The 17,543-nt window shown below is 42.3% G+C and overlaps 2 protein-coding genes across 2 annotated transcripts in view; one reads left to right on the top strand and one right to left on the bottom strand.

The window, feature by feature from the left end:
• The window catches only part of LOC310798305 (uncharacterized protein), a 1,529-nt gene extending 1,147 nt beyond the window's left edge, over positions 1-382 (top strand). The window contains exon 6 of the mRNA XM_083660813.1: positions 57-382. Within this exon, the coding sequence (XP_083516939.1) occupies positions 57-207 (151 nt within the window). The 3' untranslated portion in view covers positions 208-382. The remainder of the gene's footprint in view (positions 1-56) is intronic.
• The window catches only part of suclg2 (succinate-CoA ligase GDP-forming subunit beta), a 187,016-nt gene that overhangs the window by 46,956 nt on the left and 122,517 nt on the right, over positions 1-17,543 (bottom strand). The gene's annotated exons all lie outside the window — the stretch shown is intronic.

Raw genomic sequence — 17,543 nt, 5'->3', positions numbered from 1 at the left:
CACTATGGACGATGTTTTCACCACAGGGTTTGGCTCCTTGTCCTCCTCTGTTTCAGGTACTGGGGAGAGACGCAGCCTGACAACTATAATGACAACCATGACTGTGTTATGCTGTTTGATCCTACTCATTCTAGTGACCCTTTGACACGATGGGGTGACGAGTCATGTGACGTCACAGAGCACTGCGTCTGTGAGAAGGAGGTGTGACAGTTCCTCATTAATAACAGCTTTGTTAAAGCCCCTTGTTAAATATGGACCTAAGTGCATTATACAGTAGTAGATTTAGAGGCTAAACTTGACCAGCTGCTATTACAGCTGCTGTCTTTCAGTATATAACATGTTTTACATTACAGTTTATATCATGTTTACAAAATGGCGGTCAAACTTGACCCCAGCATCATTGAAGTTTGCTCATTTCCTGCCTCCAGTATTATTACCATTTCATGTGATATTTGCTATTTTTCCTATATTTCAGTTGTTTTTAAAAGTAACTGCTTTGAAATAAACGCTGTTTAAATGTAACAAGTTAATCCCAAATGAGAGGGTGTCAATATGAAGGCAGAATTGGGTAAAATGTATTGGTCATATTTGTCACAACAACAACAACAAAATGCAGTGCTTAATAGGCCTCATTAATGATTCCAGATTCTCTTTGATAGTCACAGTCAGCAGGTTTAAACACGTGGAATATGACTTAGTGCAGCATGCAGCACAGAGGTCACATCAATAGTAGAAGTCAGAGCAATAGAGAAAAACTAATTATAGTGCAAAGTCAAAAGGCTTTTAAAGTGACATAATGTGTGTGTGTGTGTGTGTGTGTGTGTGTGTGTGTGTGTGTGTGTGTGCGGGGGGGGGGGGGTATAAAGGCCATCATGTCAGATCAGATCATAGGCCTAACTGTGTATTGTAGCTGAAGTTGTAATTAGAGAGGTTTGTTACTGTGTGTCCTATTGAAAGCAGTGGAATAATTGTCCTGTAATTGTACTGTAGCTACTGTACTGTACTATACTGCACTGCACTGTATTGTACTGTACTGTTGAGTCAAGTCACAGATGCAGAAGTCACAAGCAAAGAGAGATGCAGAAATGGCAAGCCAGTATCACAAAAACATGTGACATAGTAACGTTGGTACACAGCCCAAAGACATTGTAGTTTAACAAAAACGTCTTTAAAACGTGTTCGAACGTAATGTTTGTTCGGCCGCTATAGGAGACCGCTAACATTGTGACAGACCTGGTTCAAGAACCCGATGTGTCTTGTGTTTTTATTCTGTTTTTAACCCCAACATAACCAAGTTCTTTTAGTTGTAAATAACTCAACATTGTGTGGGTGTGAACCTCCCTCCCCACGTCTCCATTAATATACAATAAAGTGATGGTAATTATAATACCTCTGATCTGAGATAGCACACATGGTTGAAAATGTGGCTGGGGTATGATGTGTTTCCACGGTGATGTACTCAGGGTTTCACATACTTTGTCACCACGCTAGTTTCACTTCCTTCATGCGGTGTAGCTTGATGTCTCTTATAGATGTCTTTTTCTAAACCTTTTCAATACTTCCTCTTTGTTAAATTGTAATGGTTGTGTTTAATCCCTGACCAGCAGGGGGAGAAAAGCAGTGAAGGAAAGGTACTGAAAGACACGAGGAGACAGAGTACTGATAGCATGATGAGGACATGTGACGGCTGTTTGAATTTTGCTCTTAGGATTGCAACATTGTAACAGATGACATTCAAAATGCAATGAGATATAGTCAAGTCAGAGTTCATTTATATAAGCCTGAAACTTACTGATAGTATTTCTTGATTTTTGGTTACAGCTTTGGTGATCATTGTTTTGGTGTTTTACACTCAATGTAGTCTCTGGTTCAACATAATATTAAAGACATTCACTGTAAACTTCTCCTGTCTTGTATTTATTCCAAACAGGAAACATAAATCAGTTCCTGTGTGCCAGGGAATTCTTCCAGGGAAAGAGGAACCTCCATAGGTGCAAAGCAAATATAAAGGTTTTCAATTAGCTACAGCTTGAATCACAATCAATTAGTGATAACGAGTGACACAAATCATTTTAAAATACATTGTGGATAATTACTTTATTTACAGTCTCAAAGCAGCAGCGTTCTAACTGGCCGTTCACACCAGCCGTACGCCACGCCACGCTGAAGAGATCGTTCAGTTCTGCCTACTGTAATGCTCTGCCTATTGTGTGAACGTGCACTAAGTTATATAAATTACAATAACTGTATAGTGTTTTAGTGTGTGGTAGACTGGGGGCGAGGGCCAAACAGCCCAAATATTGATCTGGGAAGGAGCTCTATTTCCTGGTTTTAGTCCGCGCTGACTCCGCTCTGCTGAGGGATTCCTCGCAGAACATCTTAGCGATGCTATTGGCTGGCTGTCGTTGCAGTGTGAGCGATGTTATTGGCTGGGCGTTATACGGCCCCGCATGGACCTCTACACAATGTATCCGCCCAAATACGTCCCAGCACAGCCAAACAATATATAAACAGCCCCAAAATCAGGCAAATCACAAACACACTGCCACAGTATCTAGTGGATTAAAATTTATGTTTTTGAGGTGAAACTTTTCTATACGGATAAAAAAAAAAAAAAAAGTTTTTTTAATTAAATAGTTGCATAGTATACCTTTAAAGCAAATGACTGTACGTGTAATGTAGGCTACATTTTCACAAGAGAAAGAACGGTTTTGTGTGCAAGTGTGTGTATCTAAGAGCAGCAAACACAGAGAAGTCAGTGAAGTAAAGTGAGGCTGGTAAAAAGAAGAGAGAAAGAGGTGTGATATGATACTGGCTCATTGGTCCCCTATATTAAACAGCTCCTCTGACAGCCTGTTAAGGTGTGATCCACAGCTCACTGTGTGTGGCTGTGTGTGTTCTTAAGACACATGTGTGAGTGTGTTTCCCCATGGCCTGTGTAGTTAACCCATTGGTACCTGATGCAGCATTTGCGTGTATATCCCTCATTTGTGTGTGTATCCCTTTAAGACCGCGAACCGCGCGACTTAAAGGGATACACGCACAAATGCTGCATCAGGTATCAATGGGTTAACGTGGCCTAAGCAGGCCTTAAAGGGATACGCCAACTTTTGGGGAGTTTTGTCTATTTGCCATATCGCCCATACATAACAGAGATACACAATGCCTTTACCGTCACTCTCCGTACAGTGTACACTGAGCTACAGTCGTCCAGTTAGTTAGTATCACCAATGAATTGGGGGAAACGGTACAGCCGTTCAAAGTCACCAAAAACACACATTTCTAACAGCGCCAAAAAGCTCTATGTACATGTTGTGACTCGGCTACTCACCACGCGCGATGAAATAATAATCCGTAGTTACGTGAAACGTCATTTTCGTAGTAAATCCCCACGCCGAGTTACTTCCTTGTTTGCCTGTACACAGCGCATGCGCTGTACGCCTGGCGGCCATGTTTAGAAAGTAGTTCCGGCTATGTATTTACCTTAAATAAGACGTATGAAGCTATGAAAAAATAGATACCGTCCAAGTCTAAATGGCCTGTGTAGTTAATGTGGTCTAAGCAGTGGCACGAGGCCAAGACTGCTGCCGCCATCACTGCTGCTGTCTGTCAATTAAATCCTTCCATACAGAGAGAAGGATGAGGGAGAGAGAGACGCATACCGAGAGACTGTCAACATTCAACAAACTCACTGTGTGGAAATACATTAGCATGTCTGTATTATGCCATTATCACATTCATCCGTTTGATATTGCTGCTAACTATATGCACTATTTGCAGAGTTTTACACATGGGATTCTGTAGCGCAAATGTACCGAGATGAAACTGATTAGATTAATGTTAATTGGAGCGTTACAACAACCTCAAAATTAATTACATTGACTGATGACACACGTTTTCTGTATGAAAGCATAACAGTGCTAACAAAAGAACGTGGGGAAACATTTGTTTAGTTTATGCATTATCAACGCAGACTAAGTGCAATGCGTCCACAATGTCATGATGTGTTTCTAACAGATTACCTGACCTGGAAGGAATAACATCAGAGAGCATTGTTGCATTCGAGGTATCAAGTGTGATTGACAGGTCAGAGTGATCTGCATGAACCAGGATGATTTCAGAATGTCAGATCAAAGTGATGCGGGACAGGTGTGTCAAATTCATTAACGATGAGTGGATTGTACAGTATTATTGATGGGAATATAAATCAACAAATGCAGTGTAACAGTTATCTTACTCATTGATTATTATGGATTATTTATTTATTTGTTTTTTGTTTGTTTGTTTGTCCCCCTCCACTCGTTATATTAAGGTTTCTGGATTTTTCTGACTTACTTTACAAAAGTTAAGACAAGGGGTGAAAAAAATCTTCACATTAACAAGGATACTGCCACATACAACATAAGGCTTCTTCGGTTAAAGCTTAAAGGAACACTCCGCCCATTTTCAACCAGCTTTGTATCATTAAAACATCAGTAGTATATCAGAAAACTGTAAACTGTTTTGAAGTCTGTCATTTAATTTGACAGTTATTGAGTGTTAAAGTGTGGACCAGTGACATCACTGATCCACACTAACTCAAATTAATAACTCATTAACTCAAATCAACTCTCAATAACTGTCAAACTATTCATCATTCATCTAGTTTGACAGTTATTGAGAGTTGATTTGAGTTAATGAGTTATTAATTTGAGTTAGTGTGGATCAGTGATGTCACTGGTCCACACTTTAACACTCAATAGCTGTCAAATTAAATGACAGACTTCAAAACAGTTTACAGTTTTCTGATATACTACTGATGTTTTAATGATACAAAGCTGGTTGAAAATGGGCAGTGTTCCTTTAACATATTGCACTGCAGGATTTTGCTCAGGATGATCCTACGCACGCACACACACACACACACACACACACACACACACACACACACACACACACACACACACACACACACACACACACACACACACAGCCATGCTTGCTAGTCCCCACTGGGGGGCAGTAGAGATTTAGATGCCGTATATACAGTCCCAATAGAGAGAGCTCCTCTTCCCCCTCTCTGCAGCCCATTTTTCAACCCTGTCTCTATTGAGAAGGACCATATTTCTTCCATTCATGCGTCTCCTATTGACACCCATGTATATTAATGATACATAAGACATGATTCATGTTGGCTGGCAGACAAGTAAATGCAGTTTATAGAAATATGAATGTGGCAACGACTGGGTTGCATTTTGCTGGAAGTTTTGTAGTTTTCTTGATGATTTCTCCGGTTTAGGTTTATACATGCGGAAGTATTGCCCGAGGAAGATTGTTTCCCCCCATTCAAACAAGGAAGTAAGGAGCTGGATATTAGACACAAAAGATTTCAATCAAATCTGCCAATTCCAAACAAAACAGAGCGACGCACTTTCAACACAAAGGGAACGCTCTCCACTGTCAGCTAATGCTACAACTGTCATTTGGATTGAAATATGACTTAAATACGACCAGAAGGAACAGACAAAATGCAAAGACACGGGATGTAAAAGATCGTAAAGGACATAAATGTGTGCTTCTGTCCATATATCTATTCATATGACATCCGGGATCAGCTCCTCCAGCCCCAAAGTGCAGTATGTATTGGTGAAGCATATCAGCCATTTTGTGCTACAGTGAACATTAGCCATAAAAGACATTATTGCGTTTTTAGAGAGCTAGCGAGCTGTGTGGGGGGTTCCAGAGACAAGCTCCCCTGCTGGCCTGGAGCCCGTAAATGCCACTCTGATGAATGGGCCCAAAGCCTGGCTGCCATCAGGGTCAATCTCCTTGGTTTGACACCCTCTCCAAACACAAGTCTATCTGCTGTGCTGCATTCAGGTTCCCCAAGCGTCTCACAAACCCTACGCTACATGTGAAATCATATTCGGCAGACTAATAACTCCAACATTGCCCCTCTTCATACGATTTCAGCTGATTGATTGATTGATTGATTTTATGGACATAACAGACAAAATCCAAGGGATAGACATGTCAAAGTGTGAACACTTATTTGCAACATGGTCCCTGGCCTTATAAAAACAGGACATGCATAACATCAAATAAACCAAATAGAACAATCAACAAAAACACACAAGTTCAATAACCATTAGAACGTAAGGCTCGCACGTGACTCTAGTTTAGCTCCTGTCACAGAGCAAAGCATACAGTACAGTAGTCTCTCTCCTTGAAGTCGTTCAAATCAGGTAACTGCTGGCAGCAGCGGGGTGTGTGCGTCTTTCATCAAGAGTGCGGCACGAAGGCATTGGGTACAACGTGAGAGGTCTCCTGTTTTAGAGGATCTTTGCGCGTTCTTTCAGGTGAGCGTTATAAGGCATCGACCTGGGTCTCGGTGAAACGATTCAGATTTCACTCAATAGGATCATAGCAGGCGGCAGTGAGCTGCCCTGCCAAGGCTCGTCTGCGTCAAACTCAAAGGAGAGGCCTTAACAGGAGGAATAGGCTTTTGTGCCTGTCATTGTACACCCCACTAACTGCATTTAGGACAAGAAAGACATGGAACTGGGACCATTTGACATGCACGGCGCAATGGCATCTTCCCAGGGGAACGTCTGTGTGCTTTTCTGAAAGGCTTTTTAGATCCATGTTGGACAAAAATGTGTGGGTGACACAGGCAGGTCTAATGATACAATTACACACAGGGCTTGATATTACTGTGGCGTGTAGACAGTAGTAGGGGTGTCAAAATGTATCGTTTAATCGATGCATCGCGATGCGGACGTGTGAATCGAATCGTTGACAGATGAATCGTTGAATCGTTTATGTTTAAATGTCTGTTGACATTCAGATTTTAAAGCACTTTCTAAGTAAAAAAGGGACTTGATATGTATCTGACTGCTTGTATTAATTGATGAAAAAGTAGCCATGTGCAATAATAATATAGAAAATTGAGGATTTGATACTTGGAGCTGCGATACTTGGAGCTGTATCGAGATGCATCGTGGAATCGAATCGAAGACCGATGAATCGTAGTCGAATCGAATCGTGAGGCCAGTGAAGATTCACCGCCCTGGTAGACAGTCACTCTCACTAGCCACTTTGGGGTGGCGTTCTACAGTATATATACTAGGGGTGTCACGACACTAGAATCTCTACTTCGATACCGATACGCAGGAAAATAACGATACTCGATACCATTTTCGATACCACGTGATGACGACGACACATCAAAAATAAAGTTAGACAGATGGACGGACAGACGCACATTTCTCCATAATCTAGGCCCGATAAAACTCATTAAAACTTTGCACTGACCGCAGATTACCCATGCTTCTAGCCATCAGCCTATCAGAACATGTTTAGCTTGTTGAAGCAACAGATACCCACCAATGATAGGGAGGGGAAAATTCATTAAAAGGAAGCACTGCTGGTATCGAAACTGTTGCAAATAAGTATTGTATCCGTTTCAAATGTTTTGTATTGATACTTATCGATATTATCGTTACATGTTGCAAATGAGTATTGTAGCCGTTTCAAAATGTCAGTATTGATACTTTTCGATAGTATCGATACTTTTGACAACCCTAATATACTGTATACAGTAGGTGTGAAGGTAGAGGTGTGGTTGAAGCAGGGCGGGTGCAGGCTGAAGCACTTCACCCCATTGGTTGGTAGCTCCAGGGCCGACAGGCCGGCGAGCTGGGGACATTTCGAGGTTCATTTTCTGTTTTAAAATGGTGTATTTCAGACTTTTATGAATTTGAATTAATTAGGCACAAATAATTTGTTCCCTACTAACGAGATTTCTTCTGCGTCTAACAGACAAAGTTTTTCTCTTGTGTTTTTTTCTCAGTTTAGTTTTTTATCTTTTCAATTAATCTTCTCCACCCCTGCACCACTTTTATTACAGTCTATGCAATAAGAAGCAAGCTACTCCTTTGATGTCTTTGTCTTCATATGAGAGGAGTTTTACACACGACCTCATTACAGCTGAACATTTGACGACTGTCCAGTTATACATTTTATGTACTCGTGATTTGTCTGTTTACACTGGCCATGTGATTTGTCTGTTTACAGTGGTCATGTGATGTGGCTGTTTACAGTAGTCATGTGATTTGTCTGTTTACACTGGCCATGTGATTTGTCTGTTTACAGTGGTCATGTGATTTGTCTGTTTACAGTGGTCATGTGATTTGGCTGTTTACAGTGATCATGTGATGTGTCTGTTTACAGTGGTCATGTGATTTGTCTGTTTACAGTGATCATGTGATTTGGGTGTTTACAGTGCTCATGTGATTTGTCTGTTTACAGTGATCATGTGATTTGTCTGTTTACAGTGGTCATGTGATTTGGCGGTTTACAGTGGTCATGTGATTTGTCTGTTTACAGTGGTCATGTGATTTGTCTGTTGACAGTGGTCATGTGATTTGTCTGTTGACAGTGGTCATGTGATGTGGCTGTTGACAGTGGTCATGTGATGTGGCTGTTTACAGTGGTCATGTGATTTGTCTGTTTACAGTGCTCATGTGATTTGTCTGTTGGCAGTGGTCATGTGATTTGGGTGTTTACAGTGGTCATGTGATTTGGGTGTTTACAGTGGTCATGTGATTTGTCTGTTTACAGTGGTCATGTGATTTGGGTGTTTACAGTGGTCATGTGATTTGTCTGTTTACAGTGGTCATGTGATTTGTCTGTTGACAGTGGTCATGTGATTTGTCTGTTGACAGTGGTCATGTGATGTGGCTGTTGACAGTGGTCATGTGATGTGGCTGTTTACAGTGGTCATGTGATTTGTCTGTTGACAGTGGTCATGTGATGTGTCTGTTTACAGTGCTCATGTGATTTGTCTGTTGACAGTGGTCATGTGATTTGGGTGTTTACAGTGGTCATGTGATTTGTCTGTTTACAGTGGTCATGTGATGTGTCTGTTTACAGTGGTCATGTGATTTGGGTGTTTACAGTGGTCATGTGATGTGTCTGTTTACAGTGCTCATGTGATGTGTCTGTTTACAGTGGTCATGTGATTTGTCTGTTTACAGTGGTCATGTGATGTGGCTGTTGACAGTGGTCATGTGATGTGGCTGTTTACAGTGGCTGTTTACAGTGGTCATGTGATGTGGCTGTTTACAGTGGTCATGTGATTTGTCTGTTTACAGTGCTCATGTGATTTGTCTGTTTACAGTGGTCATGTGATGTGGCTGTTTACAGTGGTCATGTGATTTGTCTGTTGACAGTGATCATGTGATTTGTCTGTTTACAGTGGTCATGTGATTTGGGTGTTTACAGTGGTCATGTGATTTGTCTGTTTACAGTGGTCATGTGATTTGTCTGTTGACAGTGGTCATGTGATTTGTCTGTTGACAGTGGTCATGTGATGTGGCTGTTGACAGTGGTCATGTGATGTGGCTGTTTACAGTGGTCATGTGATTTGTCTGTTGACAGTGGTCATGTGATGTGTCTGTTTACAGTGCTCATGTGATTTGTCTGTTGACAGTGGTCATGTGATTTGGGTGTTTACAGTGGTCATGTGATTTGTCTGTTTACAGTGGTCATGTGATGTGTCTGTTTACAGTGGTCATGTGATTTGGGTGTTTACAGTGGTCATGTGATGTGTCTGTTTACAGTGCTCATGTGATGTGTCTGTTTACAGTGGTCATGTGATTTGTCTGTTTACAGTGGTCATGTGATGTGGCTGTTGACAGTGGTCATGTGATGTGGCTGTTTACAGTGGCTGTTTACAGTGGTCATGTGATGTGGCTGTTTACAGTGGTCATGTGATTTGTCTGTTTACAGTGCTCATGTGATTTGTCTGTTTACAGTGGTCATGTGATGTGGCTGTTTACAGTGGTCATGTGATTTGTCTGTTTACAGTGGTCATGTGATTTGTCTGTTTACAGTGGTCATGTGATTTGTCTGTTTACAGTGGTCATGTGATTTGTCTGTTTACAGTGGTCATGTGATTTGTCTGTTTACAGTGGTCATGTGATTTGTCTGTTTACAGTGATCATGTGATTTGTCTGTTTACAGTGGTCATGTGATTTGTCTGTTTACAGTGATCATGTGATTTGTCTGTTTACAGTGGTCATGTGATGTGGCTGTTTACAGTGGTCATGTGATTTGGGTGTTTACAGTGGTCATGTGATGTGGCTGTTTACAGTGTCCATTTGCATTTAAAAAGGTTGCACATCTAGTTCTTCAATGGATGGTTGAATCTAGCTAGTAACTTAGTAAAACCACAAGCGCCACAGTGGCTGGTGAGCAAAAAAGTTATCGTCAAACCCTGACACGGCAATGGCCTTCTACAATATTATCTATCTATCTATCTATCTATCTATCTATCTATCTATCTATATATACAATTTAGTATGTGGACTTTGTTTGTTTGTTTGCTTCAAGTTCTGTGTTCGGCCACAGCTATGCCGTTTTACGTGCGATCGGGCTGAAACCTTCAGGGTGTGTAAAGGGCACCCGTGCGGGTGACGTGACGGATTTTTTAATTAGGCTAATTAGCTAATGATGTGATGTCATCAGTGATGATGTCAAAAGTGATGTCATACGCATGCGCACACGCACAAACACAAGGAGGCATTGTGACAAGACTGATCAGTGATGTCACACACATACACACACACACACACACACACACACACACACACACTGATGATGTCATCAGTGATATCATAATGGGGCACACACACACAAGGAGGCATTGTGACATCTCTGATGCAATAACAGTTAGTGAGCAACACACACGCCTGCGCGCGCGCACCAATAAGGCAGGCGAGGCCGAGCTATGACTAGTGGACTAAACTTGACAATAGAAGCTAATGTACACCTTCAGTTTCTTGTGGACAGGTGCATCATCAGAGGAGACGTCCATAGGCAAGAGAAGAGGATTCCTGCACACTGTCCTTTACTGGCAATAAAATGTATTGGGATGATTTACAACCTTTCGGTCCTTAGACCTTCATCAGGTCATCTGTATGGACACTGAACTATAAAGACAGCACAAGGCGGCAACACATTCCGGTTGAAACGTGTCAATATTCCCCGCACAGATCATAAATAGCTCAAAATATACAATGTGCTTATTTCTCCTCCAAGTTTCAAGCCAATGGGGAATGTAGAAGCATTGTATTCCCTCTCTTTCTGCCAGAACTCCCTGTGGCCAATCGCTGTATTATCGCTCAAACACACATTTTTTGCGCCCGCATCCCTGTTAAGCAGCGCTAATCTGTCTGCAGGAAGAGAAGAAAAGGAAAAGCATCTCGTCGCCTTTGTTAGCAGGAAGCAGATGAGGACGAGGACAACGCACGGCTGAAGACGGCCGCGCGTCTCTCTGTGGCCTATTAAAGGGCTATTGTTCTTGTCTTATCTGCTGGAGAGACACAGCCTGTGTACTGTCCCCGCCTGCCCTGGCGGCGCCTGTTTATTCCTCTCCGAACTGCTGGGGGCCCGACGACGCTGGGGCCCCCGGGGGGTCAGAGGTCAACGCAAACGGCTTCCAAATCAACACAGGCATACTGGATCTAATCACACATCTTTGGGATGACAGGGCTGCTATTGGAAGAGAGGGATGCTTGTTCCATTTCCGGCCATGTTTGAGAGAGGCTGGTGAGTAAACTGCACGGCACAATGTGTCGTTTAAGACTTCTTAACATTATCCTTTTGTTTTCAATTGATGTCACAGCTCCTATCTGCTATTTTGCATCCCTACCAGAGAGAGACCACCTCCGCCAGAGAGCTTTCACTTAAAGGTAATGGAACAGCCAAAGTGGCCATAAGGACTAGATAAACCTAGGCCCATGTCAAACCTATCCACCTTATTTCTAGCTGCCATGATGCCTGATGGGGGTGCTTCTTCCGCTTCCGGTGTAAATTTTACAGTTTTAACTAAAAATGTCTATGAGGATTTTACAGCAGATACCATTCTGCTCTACAGCCGTGTCGTTAGGGTGCTGGGATAACGTAATGCATTGTGGGTAGTCGGCTACTGTGGCTAATGCTAACGGCTAGCGTAATAGTTACTTTACCTGGCAGTAAAATGCCACTGAATGACCAAATTGATTTAACTTTTAACCATTTCGAGTAACACTGTTTCCACACGGACCCGCAGTGTTGGTTAGTTGTTTATAACGTGACTATATTTATAACTTTTACAACGGACTCCAGTAGGGGTGCACCGATCGATCGGCAAGCAATCTGTATGGGCCGATTTTGACCTCAAATATGCGATCGGCTGATTGCCGATATTTTGGCTGATTGCCGATATTTTTTTTTATATATATTTTTATTTTTTTTAATAAAAAAAAAGGCCCTATCACTAATCAGGCTTTCCAACGATATAAAATACAATGCCAATTGGTATTATTAAAGGGGAGAAATAATCGACCAAAATAACGTTTCCAAACTTTTTTTGAGGAGTTTATAAATCGGTGATCGGTAATCGGTGATCGGTCGGGCAGATATTTCCCATAGGTGATCGGTGATCTGTGGCAAAAAACGTGATCGGTGCACCCCTAGACTCCAGCTTCCGGTTTATAATTGGGGTCTGCAGCTGAGTACAAAGGCTGCAGAAGAAGCCTACGTGACTCATTGTTGCAAGCTGCAACAATGAGTCACGTTAAACCGGACCTTGTTCCCACAATTATTTTTGACAGTGCGGCATTCAAAAATAAGGTGGATAGAGAGGCAAAGTGACCGCCTACTTCCTGCTTCAGCACTATACCAGAGGTTTTTATTTATTTTCCCATAGACATTTCGCAAAATGCTTATAAAAATAGTTTTATAGAGGTCACTTTGCCTTTCTATTCATTACTGTCAACAACACCCCCACACACACACACAATCTAAATTCACAATCTAAAAGACATAGCAGAAGAAAGCTGCTCAAAAGCATTCCTTGCATTAAAAGCATAGTTGCCTTGGTAGTAGGGATGTTCATTTTGAAAAATTTCCAAAATCGATAATTGGTGAAAATTAACGATCAATTATCGATTATCGATCATATTAATACTTAGAAAATTTTCAATATTTGCATTTTTTTTTTTTTTTTTTTTCAAAATGAATGCCTATGGCAGAAAATATGAAAGACAACGTGTTCTCCTCAATGAACTCTTTATTTCAATGTGTCTCCTCTCCAACACTGCTGTCCCCGGCGCATGCCGGTGTGAATTTCCCATGTTTAAAACAGTTTTGTTGGCACAAAGGCCCGTGCCCAGCCAGAAAACTAGAGACTATATGAAGCTCCACCTCACGTTAGTCGGCTGTGCAATGGAGTGGGGCGAGGAGGAACGAATTCCACCCAAACCTAGTCCAAAAAAAAAAAAAAAAAAACATTTTTTTTTTTTTTTTTTTTTTTTTAATAATTAAAAAATCGATCCAAATGCCACAGGATCGATTCCAATCCTTAACGATCAATTATCGATTTTCGATAATTGATGAACATCCCTACTTGGTAGTCTTCTAAGGCCTACAAAAACAGCAGAACTCGCTATTTTCGGCTGCACGGAATCCTCTCTGGACTTCCCTATACAGCTGTGCAACAATCTCTGACACAGGGGACAATTGTTGCCAAGAAAGTCATTCTGCAGAAATGGAAGTCCCCCTCTCCACCCTCTTTTCAGTTGTGGTTGGCAGACATGATCTCTGTTATACGAATGGAGAGGCTAAGTTTCTTGGAGGACCAACTCACTTGGGAGATTTCAAACTATTTGGGGACCCGTTTCTGGCCTACTGTACCTTGACGAGGTTAGGGGCGACGGGTGATTCGCCCGGCCGGTCTCTCCCCCTTGTGTGGGATCCCACGCATACATATATATATATATATATATATATATATATATATATATATATATATATATATATATATATATATATATATACATTATATATATATATATATTACAAGCACATAAGCTCTGTATCTAACTGGTGGCACTGTGTTGTAATTTTGGAGTGTATGTTTTTCTTTCTTTCTTTCTTTCTTTCTTTTGTTTTCCTGTATCCGGGTTTGTTCGTTTTTCTGTGTTCTGAAAATTTGAAATGGCAAAATTAAATATTTTAAAAAAGCATACTTGCCTTGACAGTGAACACAGAGTGCCCTCAACGTGTCTCAGATGACAACAGAATATAGGGTTGTGTGGCAAAAAGGAACAGCAAGTTTCCTTGTGCGATGAAAATGTCTTCTCGTTTGTGCTCGCAGCATCAAATACATATTGCGATCCCAGGGGTTAAAGCAACACAATTATATTGGGTGAGCCTGAAAAGTTGTCCAGGCAGAAATGTGTAGCACGTACTGAATTAAGTACGATATTAATTTAAAACTCGCTCTGTGCCTGGAATCTGGCACGGTGCCTGCAATCCATTTAACAGAGATGTTCATATTATGGCAATCTTCCACGGGAACTTTATGACTTTGAGCCTCGATTCTGTCAAACACAGAAGATATTTTGCCTGTGTAAATCTATTCTTGGAGAGAGGAGACAGAACGAGAAAGAGAAAAAAGACAGAGAGAGAGAGAGAGAGAGAGAGAGACAGACAGAGAGAGAGAGAGAGAGAGAGAGAGACAGAGAGAGGCTCTTGAAGTCAGAGAGTGAGGCGAAGTGAAACGGATGGAGGAAGGGAGACGGGGGGGAAAGGAGGTGAGGGGAAGCGGTGCGGTCCCGGGTTCTATTGAAGGCTCAGATTGGCCCTGGCGAGGACGGATAAGAGGGAAATAATTACCCGGCCTGTTGAAGCATGACAGCTCCTTCTCGGGACGGGCGGTGAGACAGACCGAGCATTATGTCAAAGATGGGCTGTGTCACTGACGCAGACACCTCTTTGACAGACAGCGCCATCTGAAGTTTCACTTCACCTCTAGAAAAAGCTGCTGCGACAGGCGAAAGCTGCCTTGCCTGATCGATGCACGGTGGGAGACCAGGTTCCATCCAGGGGGGAGAAAAATTTCAACTGGCTGGAAACACAGTCTACCATCTACACAGCCTTGTGTTACTGTGCATTTGAAATACGCCATTGGCAATAGCAAGCTTCGGAATAGATTTCACACAAATGTTCCGTTTCCTCAAGCTACAATGAAAATGAGTGAATTAAAACAGGTAATCCAGGTTTTTCCAATGCTTCCATTCCTTCCAGAAAACACTTATCACCTGTGTGACTATTTCCTCATCATCACCACCCACATGTCCATCACCCTGTCTCCAACACCACTTGTCTGGCTCACGTTCATCCACATCCTCAGGTCTTCTCTGGCCTGAGTCAAGCGACTGGCCCAAAAGGTTTGTATATACAGTATGAGCACCCACCCTCCAACCTCCCCACCACCCCTCACTGCTCATTTTACCTTTCTCTGCGGGCCAAAGAATAGAAACCAAATCAAGGAGGAAGTGGCTTCGCTCGCGGCCACAGGAAGTTGGCGTGAAGGTTGGAGGAGGTGGGAGAGGAACAGAGGAGGGACAGAGGAGAAGGTGAGAGCCAGGCGGAGCCCCTGTGAATAGCGGATGGATTGTGGAGATGATGACCGTTACTGCCTGAAGGTGTGCTGCCACCTCTGGTGAGCGAGCAGCGGGGTCATGGGCTGCGACAGCTGCCCCGTGGCGCTGTTTCTCCTCCACTGTCCATCAGTCTTTTTCACTGTCTAATGGACCATCTGTCTGTCTGTCTGTCTGTCCCTCCCTTCCTTCTGTCACAGAAATAAGGCTGAGTACGCATACTACTTTTTTAATCAATCAATCATTGCACAACGGGGCTCCGTACAGTTAAAGTCACAACGAAATGGACAATCAACTTTTTCGCCTTTATTATTAGCAAGTTACTTTTTCTTGTATTTTCATATCAAAAGGTGGAAATAAAAAGAAAAACGACGACAAGCGATATCATGTTTCCACAGAAAATACATCAAATTAAGGAATCAAGACGCTCTCAAAAAGCCTCAGAGTATTTTTAGCTGAGAATAAAATGCATTTTTAAGAGACTAAACACCCACTCAAACACAACACTTTTGATCATAGTTCTATATACACTCAGTGGCCACTTGAGGTGCACCCAGCAGCGCCAGGTAAGACACCCTCCTTTTGCCTTCAGAAAAGCCTGAGTTATTCCAGGCATGCTGCAAACACCTTGTTCCACCTCATTCCAAAGGTGCTGGAGTCTATTGGGTTGAGATCTGGGGGCTGCACGGCCAAGTCAAGTCAAGTCACTGCTATGTTCCTGGAACTATCTGACGATTTGTGCTTCGTGACTAGGCATTTAACGTTGTGAAATTTTACAGTACGGTACGGTATCTACCAAAATATCATGTCATATGGTATTTTATCCACCCTTTTAATTAAACGTACAATGGCTCATCGAAAAAACAATTTTGCTTTGAAGAAAAATATTGCTTTATTGAACTGAAACTAATATGTGAATGTTTACACAAGGGTCCTCCATTACTAACTTATCTGTAGTGGTGTGCGCTGCCGTGCATATTGTGCAACATATCGCGGTCATGGTATCTCACGGTTATTGTTACATCTCTATTCGTGACGAAGAAATTGTTATGGAAGTCAATGGGAAAATGACCCTACTTTCTCACTTGATTCACGGCTTCAGTAAACACTTTCCTAATGTATGGTGTCAATCGATAAGTTTCAAGTTTTCTTCAATACAGCATGACGTTCATTTGGTCAAATATGGTCCCATTTCGAGTAAAAGAGTATAAAGTAGACAATGTTTTGGGGTGTGATTGACAGGTCGCCTGTCCAGTGATCGTGCCGCTGACCAATCATGGACCAATAGCAGGCCGTGTTTCTCTTCTCGTCCAAATTTATGTCACTCCAAACAACCAAGATGGGAACGGTGAAAATGCCAACCCTCTGAGGCTTCAAAAGAGGAGCAACGGGTGACGTGACGTCATGGTACTGTAGCTACGTCCGTATTGATACAGTCCCTATGGTTCCTTCCCACATCTTCCACATCAAATTCAAGGAGCAAACACAGCATGGTTTGAGACATGGATCACTCAGGCACGCACGGCACGTTAAGTTGCACATCTCGACGCAGGTGGTGGTGCCTGAAACAAGGATGTCTGTTCAACGCTCAAGGACTTGAACCCCCCACCTCAAATTCACAACCTTTCATTTTCAAGGAACGTGGGAACCCTGGGGAATGCTCTCAATATAAATAATGATTTTTTCCGTTAATGTGTGTACAACTATCTGGCATTTTTGTGATTCCTTCCTTACTCCAATGTCACATACCACATGTGAAGCAACTCATCACGCACACATTCTTGTTAAAAGCAACATCACAACACAACTAATATACTGTACAGTCCAAACTGAACTCTGCTTGGGAAGATGTGGCTGCCGGCAACTGGAGTCAGTGATGATGAAGAGGGATTCTACAACAGCATGAGTGAATACTGGATTCTGATTGGCTAGCAACAGTGGTAAATAGGCCAACAATCTACAGTTCGGCTCCAACCGCAGTATCACTCCGCTCCCTGATGAATGAAGAACACCTGTGCTGACTCCGCCCACTGTTAGCCTGTCAGTCTGCAAATCTCTAACAAGGAAATGTCC

Source organism: Poromitra crassiceps, assembly GCF_964638095.1.
Source record: "Poromitra crassiceps genome assembly, chromosome: 25".
NCBI classification, from domain to species: domain Eukaryota; kingdom Metazoa; phylum Chordata; class Actinopteri; order Beryciformes; family Melamphaidae; genus Poromitra; species Poromitra crassiceps.
Note: the sequence above shows the minus strand (reverse complement) of the source record. Positions and strands in the feature narration are given on the sequence as shown.